This window comes from Castor canadensis, chromosome 7, assembly GCF_047511655.1.
Source record: "Castor canadensis chromosome 7, mCasCan1.hap1v2, whole genome shotgun sequence".
Taxonomy (NCBI): domain Eukaryota; kingdom Metazoa; phylum Chordata; class Mammalia; order Rodentia; family Castoridae; genus Castor; species Castor canadensis.
The window spans coordinates 37,251,176-37,275,538 of record NC_133392.1 but is presented as its reverse complement, the minus strand read 5'-3'; the positions used below and the strand labels follow the sequence as shown (position 1 = coordinate 37,275,538).

The following is a 24,363-nucleotide window of genomic DNA, read 5'->3' as shown; positions in this document are numbered from 1 at the left end:
TCCGTCCGAAGGGTGTGGCTGGGCAGACGCCGGCTCCGTGCTTGGCCTCAGGTGCTGGGTGACTGCGGAGGGTGGCGAAGACAACACGGTCTGCAGCCCCCGGGCCGGGCGGGACCGCGCGGGAGGCGGGGTCGGCGGGCAGATCCCCACCGCGGGGCTCCGTCTCTGTCCGCCTTGATACATGACCCTGTCCTGACACCGGACTGGGTGCCTCTCGACCATCATCCTCTCTTTTCCTGCTTTCGACGCCGCGGTGCGTATTATCACCTCCTTAGAGAGGCGCCGAAGCCAGTCACTTGGCCAAGTCTTTGGTTAGAATGGCTTTTGCCGATTGGCAAGCGCTTCCGGGTCCCGTTCACGAACACCTTCGTTTTAGATAGGAGAAAACAAGTGAAGGGTTTTCTAAGGTTTGCATCTCCCTGGAGAACACATGGCCCTAATAGATGCCTTGTGCACTTTACTGCCTTGAAATGCTTCTTTGGTCTGCTGTACAGCGTGACTTAGATCACTTTAGCCACATAATTTCTGAAACTCTGGATGGCCAAAAAATGTCGAAGTATAGGCTCTGAAAGATCAATTGGAAAAAAAGAGGCTGGTACATTCGGGTACCAGATTTTGGCAGGGGAGTCTGTATCCTTTATGAGTGTCTCAGAGGGAGGGCTCTTTGAAGAAGATGCCACTGGGTCAGGTAAGGACTGAACAGGCGAACTGGAACAGAAAGTACAGGGAAAGGGTTGTGGGAGGACTGTGTGGACAGGTGGGCTCAGAGAGCGGGCCAGAGGCCAGGAACATCGCCATTTAGACCGCCTCTCCAAAGGTTAGGGAGTAAATATCCTGAGGGTTCTATCTAATGCGGCTGTTCCACCAGTCTGTCGGTCTCTACGGTTCCTGTCGCTATCCACCCAGCGTATCAAATCCGGTTAGTTAACAAAGCACATAGAAAGGAACTTCAGTGGCAGCAGGTTCCCCAGACACCATAACCTTGCATTGGCCTCAGTGGATCTACTGGCTACCTTAGCCTTTGACCTTCTAATGGGAAAAAATCCAGGACCAACCTTTTGATACATTGTTCAGTTTAGTCTATACAGTTCTAATAGGATTAGGCTTTCTAATATCACCCAGGATGATGTTGTAAGTCTCTTGCTTACCACCCAATCTAAGTAGATCTGCTCTATTTTTAATTGATACCATTTTTCACTATACACTGAGCATTTCCTATGTAGTATTTATTACAATTTGAGAATCTGTGAATTGGTGTTTGTTTTGTTGTGGTTGCCTGCCTTCTATACTACACTGATGGAGAGCTCCAGCAGGGAATGTGTAATTTTTTTAAACCAGTTTATACTCAGTCCCTGTTAGGGTACCTGGTAAATAGCAGGGTCTCATCCACCTCTAAATTTCTTAATCACACTGTCATCGTTTTATTTTGGGAAACATGAAATGGAAAATGTTTTTAACCTCCCTAATGAAAAACTAATTTGTATATTGTTTTTATTGATTGATTGAATTTTTGGCAGTATGGGATTTGAACTCAGGGACTGGTGTTGCTAGACACACCCTCTACTGCTTGAGCCATGCCCCAGCCCTTTTTACTTTATTTATTTTTCAGAAAATATCTCTCTCCCTGTTGTGTGGAGCCAGCCTCCCACCTGGATACTCCTACCTCTGCCTCACATGTAGATGGGATTACAGGGACATATGCAACTATGTCCTGGCCTATATACTGTTTATATGTACAGTATATTTCACTATATATTTGTTTGCTAGAGTTTGTCTTATACATTTGCTTCTAAACTGTCATCTAGTACTTTTGACAGACACTAAGCTTCTTCTTCCTTAATTTGGTCCTTTATTCTAAATTCCTCTCCTCCCAAATCTCCTGGATATTGTGCCTCTTTTTCTCTGAATGTTTCATCTTAGACTTTCCTCACTTCTTTCCATCATACTCTCCCAAATGAGTGTTAGGATAGAGCCAAGCTAGGCATATCTTCTACAGCAGGGGTCATAATGGAATGTCAATAAACTCCATATTTGATTACCACCAGCTTTTTATTCTTGGGTAAGGTATGTCCTTGATTGTGACTGACTTCTTTCAGGCTTCATTTAATGGTTGGAGACACTCCCCACCCCCCCCCCCCCATTGTTTTTTGGTCAGAGCTTTATACTTACAAAGCAGGTGCTATACTGCTCACCATTTCAAAAATTTTTTTTTAATTTTTTTTTTTTTTGTGGTACCACGGGTTGAACTCAGGACCTATACCTTGAGTCACTCCACCAAGTGTGTTTTTCAAGATAGGGTCTTGCAAACTATTTATCCAGGCTAGGTTTGAACCAGGATCCTTCTAGTATCTGCCTCCTCAGTAGCTAGGATTACAGGCGTGAGCCGCCATGCATGCTCTCCATTGTTTTTTAAATAGAAATTTTCTACTAAGCTAGCACGTGTGCAGAGCATGCACAAAACATAAACATGGAAGTTTACATTTTTTTACAAGGTAAATACTCACATATCTACCACTTGAGAGTTTTAAAAAGTTGTTAAAACACCCCAGAAGCCTTTCTCAGTCTTTCTCTTGTACCCTGCTGAGTTGAATATCTCATTTCTATTTAGAGCAAAATAGGTTATTTGACCTGTTTCAAACCTGAGATCTAAATTTTTAAACATCAGACTTAAAATACAGTTGACTTTTATTTTTATAGACCGTTTCAGAGATGTCTTCCAGAAGTCCCAAAGATTTACTTAAGAGTAAGTGGGGATCAAAGCCTAGTAACTCCAAATCAGAATCTGAATTACAGAAATTTAAGGGAGAAATTGCAGCTTTAAAGACATCAGTGGCCGAAATCACAAGTGGAAAAGGAAAACTGACTGATAAAGAGAAACACAGGCTTTTGGAGGTAAATTGTCTTTTTTAATTCTTTAAGTTGTGCACATTCTTGGCAAACGGTGTATCTTGATTTCGTGATGCTACCTTCTTCTTGCTGTTATCTTTATCCCACACTGTTCATTAGTTTTGGAAAGCTGATTTTGGATTCAGAATCTTAAATTCCTACTTAGACATTGCCAACGTTTGGACACACTTTAGTTATTACTACATTCTCTCTTTTTAAAATGTAATTGAGTATGTGTTGTGAGGTTTGAGGTTATCAGGGACAAGTTGTTTCAGAAATAAAGGCATCTTGATTAATAAGTGCACCTTTAATATAATACTGTGGTTTTCAGTTATTTAAAGTAAAAGAATAGACTAATTTGTCATTCTTTCTATAGCTTTTTGATAATTTCTCTTGACTATACTAATATTCCTTTCTTTAACAATAGAAATTTATTGTCTCATTTCTGGAGGCAAGAATGCATTAATATTCTTGACAAATTTTATTATGGTATGTCTTAGACTATTTTATGTTGCTGTAACAGAATGCCCAAGACTGGATAAGTTAAAAAGAAAAGAGATTTATTTGGTTCATGATTCTGGAGGCTGGGAAGTCCAAAAGCATGGCACATCTGGTGAGGGCCTTCGTGCTGTGTCATAACATGATGAAAGGACAAAGTAAGAACATGAGAGAGAGAGAGAGAGAGAAAGAGAAAGAGAGAAGGAAACACACCAGGGCTTTTTTTTTTTTGTTTTTTGTTTATGAGGCAAGGTATCATTATAGTGACAACTCACTATGTAGCCCAGGCTGGCCTCAAATTCGTGATCCTCCTGCCTCAGCCTCCTGAGTACTGGGATTACAGACCTGTGCCACCATGCCCAGAATAAGCCCATTTTTATAACCTATTTGTGATTACTGACTGACCCAATCCCATGACAACTGCATGGACCCGCTCATGAGGGTTTTGCCTTTATCACTCTTATTAGGCCTCGCCTCCCAACATTGTTGCATTGAGGATTAAGTAAATTTTGGAGTACACATTCAAACCAAAGCATGATATATTTAAAGTTATAAATTATACTGATTTGCAGTTTTCTCTGATTTTTATTAACTGTATAACTTAGAACTGTTCTATTTCCATACTTTTGGGGATACTGTATTATTCATGAGTATGTACTTTAAGGACACCATGCCATTCTTACATCTCTTTCTCTCTCTTTTTTTTCTTTTTTGGTGTGTTTTTTCTTTTCTCCTTTTATCATTTTTACATTGATTTACATGTGTATACATTGTTTGTGCCACCTTCCCCCTAACCCCCACTCATTTCTTTTTTTTTGGAGAGCTGGGGTTTGAACTAAGAGTATTGTGCTTGCTAGACAGGCTCTCTATCTCTTAAGCCACACTTCCAGCCCCTCTTATATCTCTCATTATAGGAAAGGAGAAATTATTTAGTCAATAATTGTATAATTCAGTTTTCTGTTAGTTCACTAAATGTAAAAGATAAAATCTACCCATTTAGATATACTAAAATCTGTCCATTTCAGAGTGCTAAATGGTGTTCAGATTTCCCTATAAATGTTTAAAAATACATTTTATCATGTATATTGACTGCTTTCCAAATGACCTTTGTTTCAGGCTTTTGAGATAAAATTATTATATGTATTCGTATTTTGCATGCTTTTAAACTGTATTTCAGATCCCCTAATTTACAATTTGTTATGGCACAGATAATAAGGAAGTTAGAAGCTTATATTAGTAGAATCTAAAAATTTCATCATAAATTTGGCTTCCATTTATTTTTCCAAAGTACTTTTATTCATATTTACAAAACAAAATATTAAAGGTATATTATTTGATTTCTTTAAGTTTCATTTATAGACATATCATGAAACTGAATGATTTCTTATTTTTTAAACAGCGTACATTGAGATAAATAGTTATTCAAGCATTGAAAAATGAACCATCACCAATTCATACACATAAAAATTATTTAGCAGTCTGTTAGAGGAAGCTTATAGCTTTCCTTAGAGATCTCTTTCTAGCCATTCCATTTTTGGAAAGCATTGAGTGCTTTGTTTCTTTATAATCAGTTGAAACTAAACTACCTTTTTGTTCTAATTGTTCCCGTTAGAGCCACATAGAATAAGTCTATTTCTTTTCCATATTGACAGTTTATCAATTATTTGAAGAGCTTTTGCTTCCTCTTACTTTTCTGCAGACCAACCTCGTATTCTTACAGCTTCTCTTGCTTCTTATCATTCTCAACACTTTGTGGTTTGTCTGTATCCCTCCTGAATTTTGCACCCAAAACTGAACACAGTGCCCCATATATTTTCTGGCAAATACAAATTGAAATGGCATTTTTATATTCACTTATCTGAGCACTATATTAAAACCAAAAATTATATAGCTCTATATGTCTATGTTGTGATTTGATGTAAGCTATGGCCAACTAAAATCCCCTCTTCATTTTCATATTAGTCACCATCCACCTAAATTTTAATTTCTCCATTTTATATTTGGACAACTGCTTCTTTTTTCTCTCTAAATGCACGTTTTAACTTAATGTTGTTTTGTCCCTGTTAGCCTACTCATTCTAATAATTGTTTCTATCATCTTTCTCTTGGCTCTTTTTCCCTTCATGCTAGCATCAGTGTGACTAATCTTGCAAATCTTGAAAAATGTTGAGCACTTTTGTAAAGATCACCATTTAGATTCAATATCAAATCATTTACCAACAGGAAGCAGACTAATGAACACATTTATCCTGCTGTAACATTCTGAAGCTTTTAAGTTCTGTTGGTTCAAGATCACTAATGAGCATGTATATCTTGTGACATCCACTTTTAGCCTTTAGATTTATAAGAGCTAATGGAAGGAGGATTCTCAAATGACTCAGATGAGAAGCCTTCTTTTAGTTTTCTCTCATGACCCTTGATACAGATGGTTTCTCCTTTGTCTGTGTTTGTGTCCATTTATTGTGTGCATTTGCTAGCTAGAGCACATACTGCATTCATGTATTGGTTTATCTCTATTGTGAGCTGTCTGAGCATAGAATTGGGCTCCATCTTTTTTTTGGCCCTGATAAAAAAAGCCAATCCAATATATAATAAATGTTTCATAAATATCTATTGCAGTATACTGTGTAGCTATTAAGTTTGACCTAGCTTTGTTCTAAGTTTCTTCTTAGTTTATATCTAGAAAATCCGAGTTCTTGAAGCCGAGAGGGAAAAGAATGTATATCACCTCACAGAGAAGGACAAGGAAATACAGCGGCTCAGAGACCAGCTGAAGACCAAATATAGTACTACTGCATTGCTTGAACAGCTGGAAGAGAAAACTAGGGAAGGTGAAAGAAGGGAACAGTTGCTGAAGTCTTTATCTGAAGAGACAGAGGTATTGAAGAAACAGTTGTCTGCCACGATGGCAAGACTCACCGAATTTGAAAGTAAAGCCAGTACACTTCGTTTATCACAGGTGCTAATGATTTCTTTAGACCAGCCTTTTGTTTCTTTCTGATACAATTTGCAATTCTTATGAAGAATGAGTTTGTTAAACTATGTTTGCCAAGCGAAGAGATGACATAGTAAACTTAAAGATAACTTACTTCTTTTAAAAGCTTTTAACTAAAGCAGTTAATGTGATTCCTTCCATGCCCCTACACCATTGTTTTGCCCAGAGGAATATTCAGAAGACAGAGGCCAGTCTGTACTGACAATAGCCCAGAAGACTTTGTTGAGATCTGTTTCTATAGTTTGTATCATGAAAACAGTAGAGTTAACTTTATGGTTGTTTTTATATTTGATTATAAAATCAAACACAGTAGGCCCTTGGTATCCTTGGTCTGTGGTTCCAAGGGGATGGAGTTGAGGAAAATCCATGCATGGTCAGGATGCAGGGCTCAGTGCTTTTTCCCATAATGTCACTCAACTTCTGCTAAAGACATGCTGCCCACCCTTCAACAAATGTAAAGTTTTGCTTGTTCACCTCAATTAAACACATTAACTTTTACCTTGCTTTTGGGGCACCATTTACTTTTTTGGGAGGCAGATTTTTCACAAAATTAAGGGCAGGGAAGCACTCAGCAGATCACATAATGATTTGAACAGAACTAAAGACAACACAGGGCTGACTGATAGCTTCTCCGCATCATCTGAGCTGCAGAATGTACACATGGAATTAAACATTTTTGGTTTTGAAATTTCTTTTTTTTAATTTGTGTATTTGTTTTACTGCATTTGGTCAAAACTGCATGTAATAAGTCTGCACATATGGCAGGCGTATGGTATACGTTTACTAACTGCCCATGTATTTTCTCCCCGTCTCTTATTTGGATGGCACTACTGTAGTAAGAAGGAGCAAGGATTCAGAAGTAAAACACAGATCTGTGTCCAGATCTTGGTTTTGCCTCTTTCTAGCCTGGTGATTCTGAACAAATTCCTCAACTTCTCTAGCCTTAGAGACAATGCTAGAGTTTACCAGACCCCTTTCCTCAATTTCCACATCCGTAAAATCAAGATAAAAATACTGATGGTTGAATGTGATAATGTTTGTAAATTGTCTAGCATAAACACCTGGCATATACTAACTGCTCCATAAATGGTTACTTATTGGTCAGACCTTTTGATTCTTTTGGAAATTTGGACATTTAAATAATACTAACACAACTATTAATACTTCCTACGGAAGAAAATCTGTACCTTTCAAATATTATATCTCGATGCTATTAATGGACTGTCTTTGTACTTTGATCTCCCTTTTGGGGTAGATCCAGTGATCAGACTTGGACATTTATGTGTACTTTCATAGATGGGCAACCCAGCATTTCTACAGAGTTCAAAGAGGTTGAGTTTTTGTAGAGAATTTTTACAGAACTGAAACTCATGAAACATTACAGTCAGAGCCAAAGTGGTTGGTTAAAATATTTCCTTGAATTTCAAGAATTAGTTTTTCTACTTTTGAGTATGAACTGCAAATCCTAGTAGAAATTGTAATTTTTAAGGATTGGTGCTTGTAATAATTTTACAGTATTCTGCTTGTCAGCATGTCCAACTGCAGTAACAACCTCCAAATCTCAGCATCTTACAGGAGAAATGTTGCTTTTTCCCTCATGTCACAGTGTAGTGCAGGTTGGAACAGAGTGGAGTGGAGGAGGCTTTGCTCCAGGGTCATTCAGAGATCCAGGTTCCTTCCTTCTAGTGGCTGTACCTTAGGATGGAGTCTTCCTCCAGGTTTTCTGTGGTCTGTGAGATGGAGCCTGGGAATTGTCTAGGAAGGTTTGGGCCAGTCCTGGGATTGGCATATTTCACTTCTGCCCACATTCCTTCGACAATTCAGTATCAAGGCTTCACTAACCATAGGGAAGGCTGGGAAACAGAGTCTACAGTGTGCCCAGGGTGAAAAGTGAAGGGGGTTTAGTGAAATCTTTCTGTCATAGTTTCTACCTGAAGGGCTAAATTGAGAAAAGGTCAGCGAAAGGACCATCATAGGAGAAAAACAAATATTTTGGGCTTCCTTGTCAAGTGTTCACACAATTCTCTTATAGCTCATTAAAAAAATCCTGAAATACAGCTTTCAGTTTATCAGCTGGGTGAATAGTCGTCTACTTCCCCTCTTTTCCTCTATGAGAAAATGAAGAAAAAAGTGGAGAAAATATGTTTTGAGTTTCATATACTTTATGTGAATTAACACTAATTAATGCTATTATAAATTAATGCTATTTTTAATCCAAAAAAATCCCAAATTCAAAATGCTCCAAATCTGAAGCTTTTTGAGCACCAACATGACACTAAAAGTGGGAAAATTCATACCTAATCTCATGGGACCACACAGCAAGAATGCAGGGACACTAAACATTGAGTATGTAATAACCTTCCAGCTATAAGGTGTATATGAAACATAAGTGAATTTCATGCTTAGAGTTCAGTCCCATCTTGATGATATCTCACTATGTATATGCAGATATTCTTCAGATTCCAAAAAATCCACGATATGGAATACTTCTGGTCCTAAAATTTTCAGATAAGGGCTATTCAACCTATACTAATACAAAATATAATTCTACAAAAAACTTTCTATTTTTTGTTTACCAATTTACGTTTTCCAGATTTCAGTGAAATAGCCAATTGTTTTGACTCCTTTTGGTAAAAAGAAAATCACTGTGCTATTCATATACACTAAAGCTGTTCTAGTGATTCTGGTGTCCAGAACTCAGATCATTTGCTTAGGAGACTTCCGGATCTTAATTCTGACAGTGGTCCTTTGGTAACTATCTCTTGGCTTGAAGGTTTTCCAGCATGTATCAGATCTGGATTTTGGGATGCCCCTGAGCAGTATACTGTATTTTTATGCAAGTAAATATGATGAGGAAACTTCTATTGTATAACGTCTGATGTTGGGTTATTTACAGACTGTGGCTGCAGACTGCTTCAACTCATCAATGAGTAATATCCATGAGGTAGAAATACAGCTAAAAGATGTAAGTTCATTTCTTTTTTTAAGTTGTGGGTAAAGAGGACTAATTTATCTATTTTTGAATTTTGTGAAAGTTGGAAACATTAGTGCTATGACTTAAAAAAAAAATCTAGCAAAGAGCTGGGGGCATGGCTCAAGTAGCAGAACTCCTGCATAGCAAGCACAAGTCCAAAAAATAGTCTAGTGAAGGGAGAACTGAGTGGTTTGTGAACATCACCTAAGTCTTCCCAGGCTTTTAAGGGAACCATTTCCTCCAAATGTGGTCTCTTTAGGCTAGACAGACCTACAAATCATACCCTGCTACCAAATACTTCCATTGCATCCCTTACTCACCTCAATCTAACTTGCTCAACTATTTTATTATTACGTGTAATTTAATTTATTGTTTCTTCTCTTTTGTTTATCAATGTAAGATGTACTCTTTTGTTTAAACTTTCTCTTAGAACTAGGGTTTGCTTTCAGTTACATTCTTTGTAAACTTAGTACTTATAAGTACTTGGTAGTAGATTACTTCAGCTATGTGGTAAGGTTGTATTATTTCTAACTTATGTCTTAAATTGACAAGTAGGTTTTGTTGGGAATTGAAATCACTGCTATTCAGAGTGCATTTTTCAAGTTTTTATATTAGATACATGAATATAAAGTTCTTAACTTAATTATGAGACCAATAGGTAGGTATTTTGATTATAGAAATGTTATTGCCATGTCTACCCTGATAGGCATACTCTTAAGATTGCTGTTTTATTTAATCTAGCAAGTGTTCCTTTAAGTCTGTTTGATTTTCAAAAGAACTTAAGTCTCCGGAGTATCTGTGTACCGGTTGCTACAGCACCCTTATCAAAGTGGTTTACCTAGAGGTAACTGAAATAAAGGAGCAACATAATTTAAAAAAAAATATGAAAGTAGATTTTTTGTGTCATATGTTACACTGAACTTTTTCATTCTATGTATATTAGTACCTAAAAGATGTACTATTTACAGATAATTTACATTACATACCTCCTCTTTTTCCATATTTATTCCATTTCTACATCCTGGCTTTCTGCTACTCCTTGAAGATACCACCTTTTCTCTTTTTTTTCCTTCTGCCTGGGAAACTCTGAAAGGTGTTTAAACAAATGTAATAAAATTTAATCCAACTAGGCTGAGTAGTATTTCTCAGACTCTTTGAATCTAGGGTACTTTCTTAAAATGCAGATTCTGATTTAATAGGTCTGGGGCAAGGCCTGAGGTTCTGGGTTTCCAGCAAGTGCTCCTCCTGCTACAGGTCCTGGGACTAAAGTTTGAGAACTGTTAACTTAGGTTTGAGAGGCCAGAGGTGGGTTAGCTATGGTTTTCCTTTTGGGATCTCAGCAAATCTTTGAGCCTGGGAAGAAAATTATAGTTTGAGAACTTAGGGAGCAGAAAGAGACACCTCACTCCTCATTTCCCTCACTGGCATATTTGACTTTTGAGAGTTTGACAGTTTCTGGTCCCATCACCCCCTCAAAGATCCCAGTAGACTTCCTGTGGAAGTTTGCCCACCTATTTTAAGAACCAGCATTTGTTATGTTAAAATAATCCCTAAAAACATATGTTTACCTTTGCTAAGGTATCTTTCCTCAACTGCCATTTAGATCTGGCTGACATTTTGAAATAATCACTGGAGTTCATGCTGTAAACATTGTCAAATGTCAGTACTTTTAGTATTTAAGAATTATTTTAATACAAACTACATCAGACCAAATACCTAAAAGTCAGTTTTAATAGACATTTCTTGCTCTTAATTTTTAAAAAATCTGATTTTTAAAATTTAGAGAAGATAATTATTTTTTTTATTCTGGAAAAATTCCAATTAACAGAAACGTTCCAAGAATCATAAGAGTACATATAATGTCTATATACCCTTTACCAAAATTCAGCGTTTTGCCACATTTTGCATTCTCTTTTTCTCTTTCATCCTCCACCCACACACATACACATAGTATTTTTTTTCTGACATATTTGAGAGTGGGCTGCATATGTCCATTGCCCTTTAAGCCTACATGCTTCAGCGTGTATTTCCTAAGAATGAGGGTACTCTCTTGCCCGATGGTAGCTCAGATAGGAACTTAGGTAAATTTAACATAGACATAATACTTCTATCTAACCCATCAGCACTGATCCATTTCTAACAACTGACCCACATTTTTTATTCCTCCAGTACAGCTAGCATTTTAATCTATGTTGAATTTTTTGTCTTTAGAATACTTAATGTATATTTCTGTAAAACAGGAGGAAGAAAATTAACAGCATTCCATAGGACTTCCCTTTCACCCAGTCTACATTTTTATTGATAACTTGGATTGAAAATGTTAAGTCCATGCTCCATGAATGTGTAGAGGATGCAATTGGAAGAGATAACTTATGCACTGATGATTCAAAACTAGTAATACTGAGGTTTATTCATAGCTATCCAATCCATTTAATACTATCAGAGGGAAGGAAGAACAGTGCACATAATCAGGGGAAAGAGGCAGGGAGTAAAACAAAACAAAACAAAAAGCTCACTTTATTAAAGTAGCATCGCCATAGCGTGGCTCTTTAGAATATTTTAATTTAAACCAACATATTTTTTCTCATACTTCACTGAAGTATGGATACATTCATTTAAAAGGAAAAAAATTATGACCATCCAATGTTGGCTTGAATTGTTTGTATTAAGATATTTCTTAAATACAGACAGATGTAAAATTAGCTATAAAATTAGATATCTTTAGCATCTAATACTAATACACTAATTTATTACACAGTTTGGATGTATACATGTTCTTTGGGGTTTTTTTTTGATGGTACTAAGCTTTTGGTTTTTTAATGGGATATCACTTTAAAAAAAGATTTTTATTAGTTTATAGTAGTTGTACAAGGGGTTTCATTGTGACATTTCCATATATGCATATAATGATACTGGGGTTTAAATTCAGGGCTTCACACATGCTAGGCAGGTGCTCTACCACTTGAGCTATGCCTGCAGCCCCACTCCATATGTTTTTTGAGTCATACAATGCTGTCTTGGTTAGCAACTAAATTTGAACATGAGCTCAAGGTCCTCATAAGTCTTTGAAAGGTGTACAGAGTATAAAGAAGAAACTCCCTGGGGAGGACAGTGGATCTGAATAAGAGAATGACTGTTGCACTCTACTTGGCCATGAGTCTCAGCAATCCTCTCAACTATACTCGATTGGCTGTGAAGTTAAGATGTTAATATTCATATTTCTTTGAGGTGGATTATTTTTCCTGACTTTTATTATGAAAAATGTCAAATATAGAGAAGTGTTGAAAGAAAGTACATTGAACAAGTATAGATCTAACACTAAGATTCAACAATGAGATACAATATTTAAATCAAATTATTGTAATGAAACTAGCCATGGACAGAACTGTACATTATTGAGGATGTAATATAGAATCTCTGCCTTGTAATACAGTATCTCTACCTTGGTAAATAAACTCTTAAGCCACACAAGGAGAGCTACTGTTACAGCTGCCTGATGGGTTCAGAGAGCAGAGTATATGGGTCAGTGTGTGGAGGACACTGAATTAAGTCTTTGATTCCAGGGGTTGGTTATGTCATCTTCATCCATGTCCTAATTCTATAAGAAACAGATGATGAAAATCCTTTAAGCCTCATACCTGGAAACTTTGCTCATGAGTTTGTAGGATGCTTGTAGGAACCTTCCAAAGCTTGAAGGAACTCTCTAAACTTAAGAGTTTCCCTATGTACAGATTTTTGTGAATGTAAGGCTTTAACTGCCTATGTCTTTAAAAGATGAATATTTTTATCAGAAAGCAGATACTCTGAGGCACAACCAAAAAGTTAAATTTCTTTAGCTACTCTTCATTCTGGAACTAGAGGTTTGGGCTGAGTGTCTACCATCAAAGGAAACACTGTATCTATTTGCAGATTGAAATTAAGCTAGAAGAATTTTGTCTGTGCATAATAGATTATTTTAGATTAGGACAGCTCTCTGCATAGTTCTCCCAAAAATTAGTAATCTGAAATCTGTGTTCCACTCTTGAGAAATGAGGTCTGTGGATCCTGTTATAGATCTTTGAGGTACAAATTACTATGAACCTTGGATGTATAGCAAGTGCTATGGGATATAAAGGAAGGGGTTTCAGCCCTGATGTATAAAGCCAGTGTTCGTTGGGGGAAAACCTGTTTTGAATATATGCTAAAGAGTAGCACTTCCACTTATTTGCCTCACCCCTTTACCATGAGATGCCAGCTCATGGAGGCGATAAGCCCCCACCTCTTTTAGTATGCCTACAACAAACGCAGGGTGATTCAAAAGTAACTGATCATTTTTGAAAATGCATTCCATATGCATGTTTTACTTCATTAAATTTAACACCATGCAACTTTCTTGTCAAGAACCTTGCATTTGTATTATCACTTTCTGGCAGCCCTGAAGGATACAAAGTTATGCATCCTAGTCAACTGATGATATTAGATGATAATAATAAAATAGATCTTAGACAAATTATGATAAGCTGTGCATATTAAACACTTTTAAGATTATAGAAACAGCCCAGCATGGTGGCTGACATCTATAATCCCAGCACTCAGGAGGTAGAGGCAGGAAGATAGTTTGAAGCTAGTCTGGGCTCCATAATGAGACCCTGTTTTAACAAAACAAAACAAAATTGTTATAGAAATAGTCATTGGAGTTCTGTTACAGAAGGCTTTACATTTTCATATTGCTTAATCAGTGACTAACAAACTTTGGAAAGTATTTCTTTGAGCTGTTCTTAAATTTATTGTCTTACTGTGTGAGGAACTGCTAGATTCTTTCATAGCCTTGCCTTCCTTCTCTGAATGCTGCTGTACCTCAGTTGGGAACCAAAAAGGCTTTTTTTTTTTTTTGGGTATGCGTGCTGATTCTCGCAGCTGTTGTTTTCCTGCTCCATGTTGTCATCATCATTCACATTTATCAGATGGCCACTTGCTATGGAAGCAATGAATATATACAAAGAAGAATTTAAATATGCCTAAACAAGCCTAGAACCCAGTCTCTAGGGGGTCCATGATCTAGTTAAGATAAGAAGTATTGAGACCCAACCAGGGTTGTCATACAAGATGCCAAGTATGTTGTGTTGACAGTAGAAGTACTGTCAGCTTACAGGAGAGAGAGCTTGATGAGGGCAGTCAGAGAAGAAGAGTCTTACAAGGCAAACCTGAACTACTGGAACTTGATGAAAAGAAAGGTGGAATTTTAGTGGATAGTTGATATGGGAAGGGGTTATAGGGCATCCTTGGCCAAGGGAAGAGTTTAAGCAAGGCAAGGAAGGTATGCATAGTAGTATAGGGAATAAGGTGGCAATGGAGAAGAAATAGGAAGAGACAAATTGAGGGAATTTTTCATGTTAGCCTAAGAAGGATAGCTATAATTTTCACAAATTGCATGAAGTTTTCAAAAACACTTTGTTATTAAGTCAATTCAGCACTTTGGGGGACTATGGAAGATGTTAAGCTGGACTAAGTCAGGATGGCCATTTTGTTCCAACACATTGAGTGAGCATTATGTTAACCTAAAGCCCATAGGAATAGCCTGCATCTCCTCTCACTCTCAACTGGGAAATTACTCTCCCACTGAGGATTTCTATTGTTGAACAAAAAAATAAGTTGGTGCTTATTTTTTCTTACTTTCTTTTTTTTTAATCCCCAAATAGTTAGGGCTTACCAAGATCTGATAGAGAATCATTCCTCAAATAGACAGTCCTGTGGAGGTAGACAGGCTGTGGCCTAGCAACAGTTAATGAGGGCTCAGGGCAGAGTTGTTTGGCCGTTGTGAGAATATTAGGCCTAGGGTGCATGTTACTGTGTGTACCTCCATTGGGCCCCTTCACATCAGGTTTGGATGTGCATGCCATCTTTGCACAAATAGTCATTGAGACTTACTTCCCATCCTTTTAGGATTGTAGACTGAGGAACACAATCCCATCCTCCTAGAAAGGGGAGAGGGATTATAATCCCATTGTTTGTTGGTGTTATGCAAGAATTACTAGTCTTTTCCCCGCTAGCAGTGCTAGAGATTGGGCCCAGGGTCTTGTTCATGCTAGGCAAGCACTCTACTACTTAGCTATATTCCCAGCCCTCTAGCTCTTAACTTGAATATGTCCTGCTTTCAGTAGCAAAACTGCCACCTTTCCTAGAAAAATGGGGTGGAAGGTGAGGGGCAGTGTGGTATGTAATTAGTGGGGATGGCTGGGCTGCCTGGAGAGACTGCTTTTGCTTTGCCTTTGATGGATTTCCTAGGATTAGCTAGTCAAGAAAGTAAGAGTTAGAATAAAAGGGTTTGAATTTGTGTTAGTTCCTAATATCTATTGATAGTAGGATTTCTTATTTTTAGTAAATGTACACAACTAATGCTTTGTACACTAAAGTTAATGTAGCCTCTTATGTATTTGCCAGTGTCTTAATCACCAATGAGGGAGGTGATTTCTATAAGATGTTGAACCTTATGCAAGGTGGCCTGATAGTCAGTGCATGTGCAGTTTCTTAAAGGAAAGATGTGATTGAAATGAAAAACTAATGGTAGCAGTAATAGTTAAGTGAATCATCACCCTCTTACTTGCTCATTTAAACAAACTGCCTGTTTTATTATCATCCCATCATTCAAATAATTTCTTTTGAGCATATATTGTACTCAGAAGCCAAGAATTCTCTCAGAAAAGCAGGATCTCACTTTAAAGAACTTACCTGTTTAAGAGAAACAACAAACAGGAAAAAGCTGAAAATCATTTTTTAAAATAAGTAGGCATTTATTAAGAACTGAATTATTGTGGTATTAGTTTCCTACGGCCATCATAACACATTCCCACAATATAGTTTGCTTAAAATAACAGAATATATCATCTCACAGTCTGGAGGCCACAAGTCTGAAGTCAGTGTCAGCAGGGCTGTGTGCCTCTGAAGCCCACAGGAAGAATCCTTCCATCTCTTGTAGTTTATGATGATTACCGGCATTCTTTGGCTTATGGAAGCAAGCCACCCTCTGCCTCTGTCTTCACATGGCCTTCTCTCTGAGTGTGTCCTCTCTTCTTATATGGGCACTAGGCATTGGATTTAGGGTTCACTCTTCTCCAGTATGGCCTCATCTTAACTAATTACGTCTGTTCAGATCCTATTTCCAAGTAAAGACACATTCTGAGTTTTCAAAAATTGGTGTGTGGCAGGGGACAGGGCAGTATTCAACCTATTGCAAGTATGAAACCCCTATACAAACAGGTGACTGACCCTAGTTTGTGGGTTTTAGTTGGGTTTTAGACGGAGAAAAGGATGAAAGTTGGTGATTATAAAGAATGCAATGATTTAAATCTGATTCTCTGGGCAGTAGACATTTAGATGGAGTTACGAATACAAATGGTTTATTGGGGAGCAACATCTGTGAAAGAAAAAAGGAAGAGGCAGGGATGCCAGGGGTGACCAGAACACATGATGGAAACCTGACAAGGGCTTTGTCAGGTCCATGGGGAGCACCAGAGTAGACTGCTTCTGAGTAGAACCAATGTTGGGCAGAAATTGTTCAGCCCTTGCTTTGAAGTTGACTGGAGCCACCCAGCTTGGCTCCACAGAGAGACTTGAAGGAGTTAACAGCAGGAGTCTGTCAGCTAACCTCTGCTGCAACCAGGTAGAGCTCTTTCTAGAAGAGGGATCTGAGTAGCCCATTTACATGCCTGTTGCAAAGACATTCTAGTTTATAGAGGATGGCATGTACATAGACACAAAGCAAAGCTGTGTATGGGAGGTAGCAAACAAACAAACTTGACCCCCTGTAATCTATGACTATATTTTAAAGGTGTGTGACATGCAGTGGTTGCTCATATTATTCTATGAGCCATATGAGTTTTCATGTGTTGGAAAAGACTACTTCACTTGGACGCCATTGTCCATTTTAAGATATTTGAGTTTTCTTATTGATTTTCTTTTGTCTTCACTGCAAGGCTCTGGAGAAAAATCAGCAGTGGCTTGTGTATGATCAGCAGCGAGAAGTCTATGTTAAGGGACTTTTAGCAAAGATCTTTGAGCTGGAAAAGAAGACAGAAACAGCTGTTCCTTCCCTCCCACAGCAAACAAAAAAGACTGAATCAGAAGGTACTGACTGGTATAACAATGTTCTTTTGGGATAGGCCAGACATTTTCCAAAAGGAGTGATTCATCAAATTCAGATTTTTATAGATAGGTGTTAGAAAGTAAAATAAGAGCGCATCTTCTAAACTTGAGGTAAGAAATAGCATTTTGCAAGTCTGTTTCATTTGCTAAGGTTTTCATACACAAGGAAGGCACAAGACACAGGTTTCCGGGGCATCGCTGGCAGCTCTGAAGCCTTGGGAAATTTCCTGTACCTGCGCATGCCTTTCTCCTTCAAAGTCCTCCACCTTCACTTCCCTAGAGCTTGTCACCAGTTATCTTTTTACTTTGCTTGCCTTCAGTACTTGCTCATGTGCTCTGCAGTGGAAAGAATACATTTTCTAAGTGATTTGTTAATCACTTCTCATCATGGATTTGAGATGGAGTTTCTTACTCATGATGCTGTCTGGTTTTTTTTTTGTTTTTTGTTTTGGTGGGACTGGGATTTGAGTTAAGGGCATTGCACTAGCAAAGCAAGTTCTCTTCCAAGCCACACCTCTAGTCCATTTTGGCCAGGATTTTTGGAGATGGGGGGGTCTCATGAACTATTTGCCTGTGCTGGCCTCAAACCGTGATCCTCCCGATTTCAGCCTCCCAAGTAGCTAGAAGTATAGGTGGGAGCCACTGGCACCTAGCTCATGCTGTCTTCTTGCCCAGTGCTCTGAAGTTTCCCTAACACTAGTCTCAGTTGAGTTTGACAACAGCTCTTAAGAGGTGGGGCAGGAAGTGTCATTAGTCTCAAGACGAAGAACCAGGTTTAGCAGTTTGAGTGATGAGCTGGAAAAAAGAGATCCTCCCTGTCCATGAGAAGCACTGCTTAGAAGATTGGCAGCCCTGAGGGGAGGGAAGCCTTGAGTTGTGTACAGAGAAGGCTAAAGAGAGGAGAGGCAGATGTATCATCTTGCACTTTTACATCTGAATATTTAAAATGAAACTAATGCTAAAAGGAAAATATAAAGGAATGTCTCTTGAGGTAATTCAGAGCTGTTTAGCCCTAACAGGACAAAGTTACTAATGTAGTGCCTTGATTATATGTAAAAGCAGGATTTTAGTTATGAGTTATTTCTCTGGTAATACAGTGTCACCTTTCCTCCTTTTCTCCCTCCCTGTATTCTCTGTTTTTTTAGAGTGATTAAAATAATGTAATAATAGTACAGAAGGGTCTTGCCTCACCTTTCCTATCCCATCTTAATACTTCTATCTTTAATTTTGATATTTATCTCCATATTTCATATCTATGAGTTTATGTCCCTATTTGTTGATTATCTTTAGATATTGGGACTAAAGAGACATTAGGCACAGAATAATTATACGATTGCTTTTAGTGCTTCTGTTTGTTTTGTGCCTTCAAATAATATCCCTGAATTGCTGTTTCTTAATCCAGCAAATATCACCCATAGCCTCCATCTCCTGACTCTTCATTTCGTAAGCTGCAGACATGGTACAAGCTTATTTATAGAGATGTGTTTGAAGTTTAACTTCTCAGGATTGTCATCAGTTTTATAAAATTGAGTTGTGCCGTGATGTTGTTTGCTATAGATCATCTTCAAGAAGAGAAACAAAAATATTACAATCACCTCTTGGCAAATGCCAAAAAAGATCTTGAAGTTGAACGACAAACCATAACTCAGTTGAGCTTTGAACTTAGTGAGTTTCGAAGGAAATATGAAGAAACTAAAAAAGAAGTTCAAGATTTAAATCAACTGTTATGTTCACAAAGAAAGGCAGATGTACGACACCTGGAAGACAGCAAGCATAAAACAGAGAGAATACAGAGACTTAAGGAAGAGAATGATATTGCCAGGGAAAAACTTGAAGAAGAGAGAAAGAGATCTGAGGAGCTCTTATCTCAGGTAAGCTTACCAAGCAAGGCTCTCCCTGATTCAGAATTCAAATTTTCATTGAACACTTACCAAGTGTCAGGGACTGTTTTAACCACTGGGAAACTAGCAAGAAACAAAACACATAATCCCCCCTCCTCCCAACACATAATACACACACACACACACACACACACACACACACACACACACACACACACACACACAGGAGTTTATTCTAACATGGAAACAGACCACAAAGAGGTACATAAATAAACAAGCAAAGTAAAGAAAATAAAAAGAGTAATATGACAAAAAGAAACTGGGACCAGTGGAGGCCACACAGAGGAGATAATACTTGGATAAAGACTTGACGACATAGATCCAGCAAGGTGACTTTTGTGGAAATTTCCTCTCAGTGGAGGAAATCACACAAACTATAGCTCTGAGTGAAAATCAAATATGTGAGAAGCCAAAGAAAGATGTAAAGTGAGAGGAATCAAGGCTGATTCCTAGACTGCCATCTTGTTCTTGCCAATACTATGCTCAAGTGAATTCACAGAGCACCTTCCATGCTCTCACTGTACTCAGAGCTTTGAGCCAGTGTATCTTAGTAATGTTGGAGTTACTAAATTGGAATTATTAGAATTGAAAATGACTTAACAGAAAGTCATTAATTTAAATTTTGATTGACAGTGTGGAATAATGGAAAGAACATTACTTGGAGTTGACACCTTGTTTCCAGTTCAGGAAATGTGGCCTTAGACAAATTGCTTATATCCTCTGACTCACCCAATCAATATTCACTGGTCAAATAAATAGTAATCTCTACTTACCTCATAGGACTGTCATAAGGGTCATTGAAGGAATGTAAAAGTGCTTTGTGTGTTAAATAAATGTCAATGTTAGTTATGGCTAGTATTATAATAGTAAATTTAAAAATCCTCCAAAAGTTGAGAGTGGAAGGAAGAGGAGTTAATAGTCCAACATTCATTTTTGTTTGTCTTCACTGCTCTCACTTCTATCTATAGTCATGAGTAGTGACATTTGGGAAAGATTAAGCAGAAATGACTAAATTTTTGCTCCAATTCTGCAGCCAAGGAGGTGAGACACTGCCCATTTGGCTGTCCTACTCTGAAATTATGGCAGATGTCAAAGCCTCCAGGAAATGGGGGAGGCAAGGTAGTTGCTACTGCAGAGCAGAGTGTTTGACAGCAGTCAATCTGAGGCTCAGGGAGCTCAGCCAGGGAAGTAGTGCTTAACTGCTTCTGTAGAGCGCCATCAAACAACCAGCTGGACTGAGTCATTCCACTCAGCAGGTGTTGTCCTGGTTAGAGATGCTGCTTGTGATATAAACTGCTCATGCATCCCAGGTCAAGTGATGAAAGTCAGATGAGACAATATTGGCTCTCTTTGTATCCTACAGGTCCGGTTTCTTTACAGGTCTCTGCTAAAGCAGCAAGAGGAACAAATGAGGGTTGCTCTGTTGGAACAACAGGTACTCACTGGGGTTGTTTCTAAATTCAGTTCAGTCTGCTACAAAATGGAGTTTTCCTGAGATTTATACTGTTCTTTGGAGAACTATTTGAAAGTTGTGGAAAATGCTTTTAAAAGACTTCAGATAAAAAATATCTGAAGAGAATCTGTACTTGCCTCACATTTCTATTACTGTCCTGAGGCTAAGTCAGATTCATTGAGGTGTGATGGCAGTTTTCTGATTTGCTCTTCCCCAATCCATAGTCCCTACTCTAGCCTAACAAAGTGTCTTAATAGGGCTTTCTTATAACTTCAAGCAGATCTAAGATACCATTTATTCTCAGAATGTACAGCAGAGATTCTTAGTATATTAAAAACCAAGGAATAGCCATCTCTTTCCCTTCTCCCTCTCTCACTTCACCAAAAAAGAGGAATGAGAAGGGATTGTTCCAACCAGCAACTCCTAAGCTGCTCTTCACTCACCTATACCTCTAGCCTTGACTTTGCTTCTTGCAGAAACTGAGTCCTCAGTCATAAACCTTTTTATTCATTAACATCTCACTTGCTCAAATGAATTATTGCCTTTGTGATAAAACAGATATTTTCTTTGTGTGCTAATAAAGAATGCAAGCATCCAGTCAAAGAAACTGGATTGTATCTACCAGCTGTAATTGTCTTGTCTTGGGCATTTTCTAGATGCAGGCATGCACTTTAGATTTTGAAAATGAAAAACTTGACCGTCAAAATATGCAGCATCAGCTGCATGTCATTCTTAAGGAACTCCGAAAAGCAAGTAATCAGATAACACAGTTGGAATCCTTGGTGAGTTTCAAATGGCTAACCTAAAATTTTCTTCTTTCTCTTTCTGTCATCTTTCCATTTATATCTCAAATAACTTCCCAAAGCAGGGGTTACAGCTTAAAGAACAGCTGGATTTATCTCAAATCAGTAAGCAAAGCCTGCCTCATTTGAAGCAGCTGCCCTAAGAATGTTAATTCAGAGCTTAGAGAGAGGGGCATTATGCCCTTCTTGATAGCAGTTACTTTTCTGGTGTCTAGGGTCATCTCCCATCCACCCAGGTGTTGTGATTCTACAGGCACAGAATAGCACCTGGCCGAGGAGAGAGGGGAGAAAGACAGGGCATCATAGAATTCTGAACTGAAATTGTTTTTCTATTAAGAGTGGAAAATGAAAAGGGAGAGATGCTCTTTTCACAGGTAATTGTTAGTATGCTTGCTTTTTAGGTATATTATGAGTTAAGTATATATTCTGGATTGGCCTAAAAACATAGTCTTTTAAAAATAAACCTTTTAAGTAATATTGTTTCTATGAGGAGGTGGTTTTTCACATTATTTTCATTTTACTAATGAGCTTTTGGACCAAACCTGTTGGGCTCTATCTGTGTGTGTGTGTGTGTGTGTGTGTGTGTGTGCGCCTGTGTGTACACACCTGTGCCCGATTAGTACATATTTCATATGTCATCCTAGTACTGCAGAATATTTAGAAAGGGTGAAATGTTACAAATGTAACTCCTTTATTTTCAAGGGTGGAAAAAAGCAATTGTTTAAAAAAAGTAATTTGTAACTTCTATATGAATAAAAGAATGTATGGTTGGCTCTGTTGTTAAGTATGACCTCGATTTTGACCATTTATAATATTTGAAATTAAAGGTTAGACTCATTCCTTGTTAATGATTGGTTTTCAAAGTATAGGAAGCTAGAAGGTATGTGAAAGAACTTGTAATTTTCTGTGCTTTTCTTTATGTTCCTACTGTCTTCATAGTGTGCTGTATAATACTCATTTTAAAGTTTATTTGACTATACTAAATTATAAAGAAAAAAACATGAAAAAAGGGAAGTCTCAAAGGCATTATACAATATGCATAATATTTCATTTCTGTGTATAAGTTGTTTGATATGCTAAAATTCTTTTTTGCTCTGAATTCCATATAGTTATCCCCCACACATACACCAAACAGAGACTTGCTATGTAGCCCAGGCTGGCTTGGAACTCTTGATCCTTTGGCCTCAGCCTCTTGAGTGCTGGGATCTGTGTAGTTCTTTATTGCTCAAGTTGCCTCTGTTTAATAAAACTAGAAAATTTTACATGTATGAAAATGTCATGAAAGCCATTATTCTGTACACTTAACACACACTAATTAAAAAAAATTTTTAAAGGGCTAATGAAGAAAAAAACTAGCAAATTTAGTGAGCCTCACAGACATTTGACTTCTGTGCCTCTTCATAAAACCTGTCTATGTGAACACTCAACTGCAGTATTTTCCTGGGCCATTTGAGTAATTACAATAATTATCTGGGTGATTTATAACCAACTCAAATGTTACCACCAAAATTTTGATGAGCAGAGATTCAAAAGAGAAAAATGCCTGTGGGACTGAAGTAGCTAGCTGATACATGGAACAGTTAAAATTGCTGAGCAGTGGCCCTTGTATACAAATGTTAACTTGAAATTTGTTTTTCAGAAACAACTTCATGAGTTTGCCTTCACAGAGCCATTAGTCTCTTTCCAAGGAGAGACTGAGAACAGAGTAAAAGTTGCCTCACCAAAAAGTCCCAGCACTGCACTGAATGAAAGCCTGGTGGAATGTCCCAAGTGCAATATACAGTACCCAGCTGCTGAGCATCGAGATCTGCTTGTCCACGTTGAATACTGTTCCAAGTAGAAAAATTACTATTTTGGATTTTGTGCCAAAAGATTCAATACTGTATGTTACGTTTCTTAGGGACATTTCTCACACAGCACCTGTGTAAGAAACTGCCTGTCTCCTGTTGACACTCTGACATGTGAGAAATCATTGCATTTTTGGCTGCTTTATATTTCCCTTGGCAGTGATTCCTTCCTAAGATGAGTGACCAGGCTATAGTGACAGAACATGGTGAGTGTTGTGCACTGTTAAAATACTTGACGAAGCAAAGGCAGTTCAGGTTATTGCTTGTGGATTAAATCTATTATACAAGCAAGCAAAATCTTTTGTGGGATTTTAAAAAATTGAAGGCAATTGACCAAGTATCTTACTGTGTTGATTTTTTTAAAAATCTAAGCGCTTAGTATACTGACAATTCCAATTTTGATAACCATTGTTAAAGGTGGTAATACGGTTTTCATTTTTCCTTGCTTTTATAGAGTGGTTATTGGAAAAGTTGGGGTTTTCATAATCTTTATTGCTGCTTACTATGTTCTAAGCACAAAGCAGATTTTGTTTGAGGAATACCTCTAAGTAGCCACACACAATCTTTTCTCTCATTATCTGGCTGTAACTCTAACTTGAATTTCATTAGCACAAGTTGATTAGCTAAAATTGTTAAAATGAATTTTAGCAATGCTAACTAGCCTTCTCATTTGATTTGCAGGTATTTTAATTTGGTTATTCTTATTTTGGGCATTCTTAAAGCCGGGCAATGTAATTATCAGATATGTGTTTCTCTGAATAGATATTTTTATATATGCTTTGTGTAAACCAAAAAAAAAATATTTCTTCAGGTTTTCTAATGCTTAACACTGGCCAACTGTTAGTAATATGAAAGAGAAAAGAATAAAATTATTTAATAAGTTTTA

General features: G+C 37.6%; 1 protein-coding gene across 2 annotated transcripts; it reads left to right on the top strand.

Moving 5' to 3' along the window:
- Positions 1-24,363, top strand: Cep55 (centrosomal protein 55). Of its 2 annotated transcripts, none has more exons than XM_074078751.1 (9): positions 1-253; positions 2,698-2,892; positions 6,067-6,261; positions 9,275-9,343; positions 17,305-17,455; positions 19,031-19,344; positions 20,738-20,809; positions 21,484-21,609; positions 23,270-24,363. In XM_074078751.1, exons 2-9 carry the CDS (start codon positions 2,710-2,712, stop codon positions 23,468-23,470), a joined length of 1,311 nt encoding a protein of 436 aa, XP_073934852.1. In that variant the 5' UTR covers positions 1-253; positions 2,698-2,709; the 3' UTR covers positions 23,471-24,363. The 2 variants fall into 2 exon arrangements, with proteins under 2 accessions (XP_073934852.1, XP_073934851.1); XM_074078750.1 differs by having other exon boundaries at positions 6,067-6,342.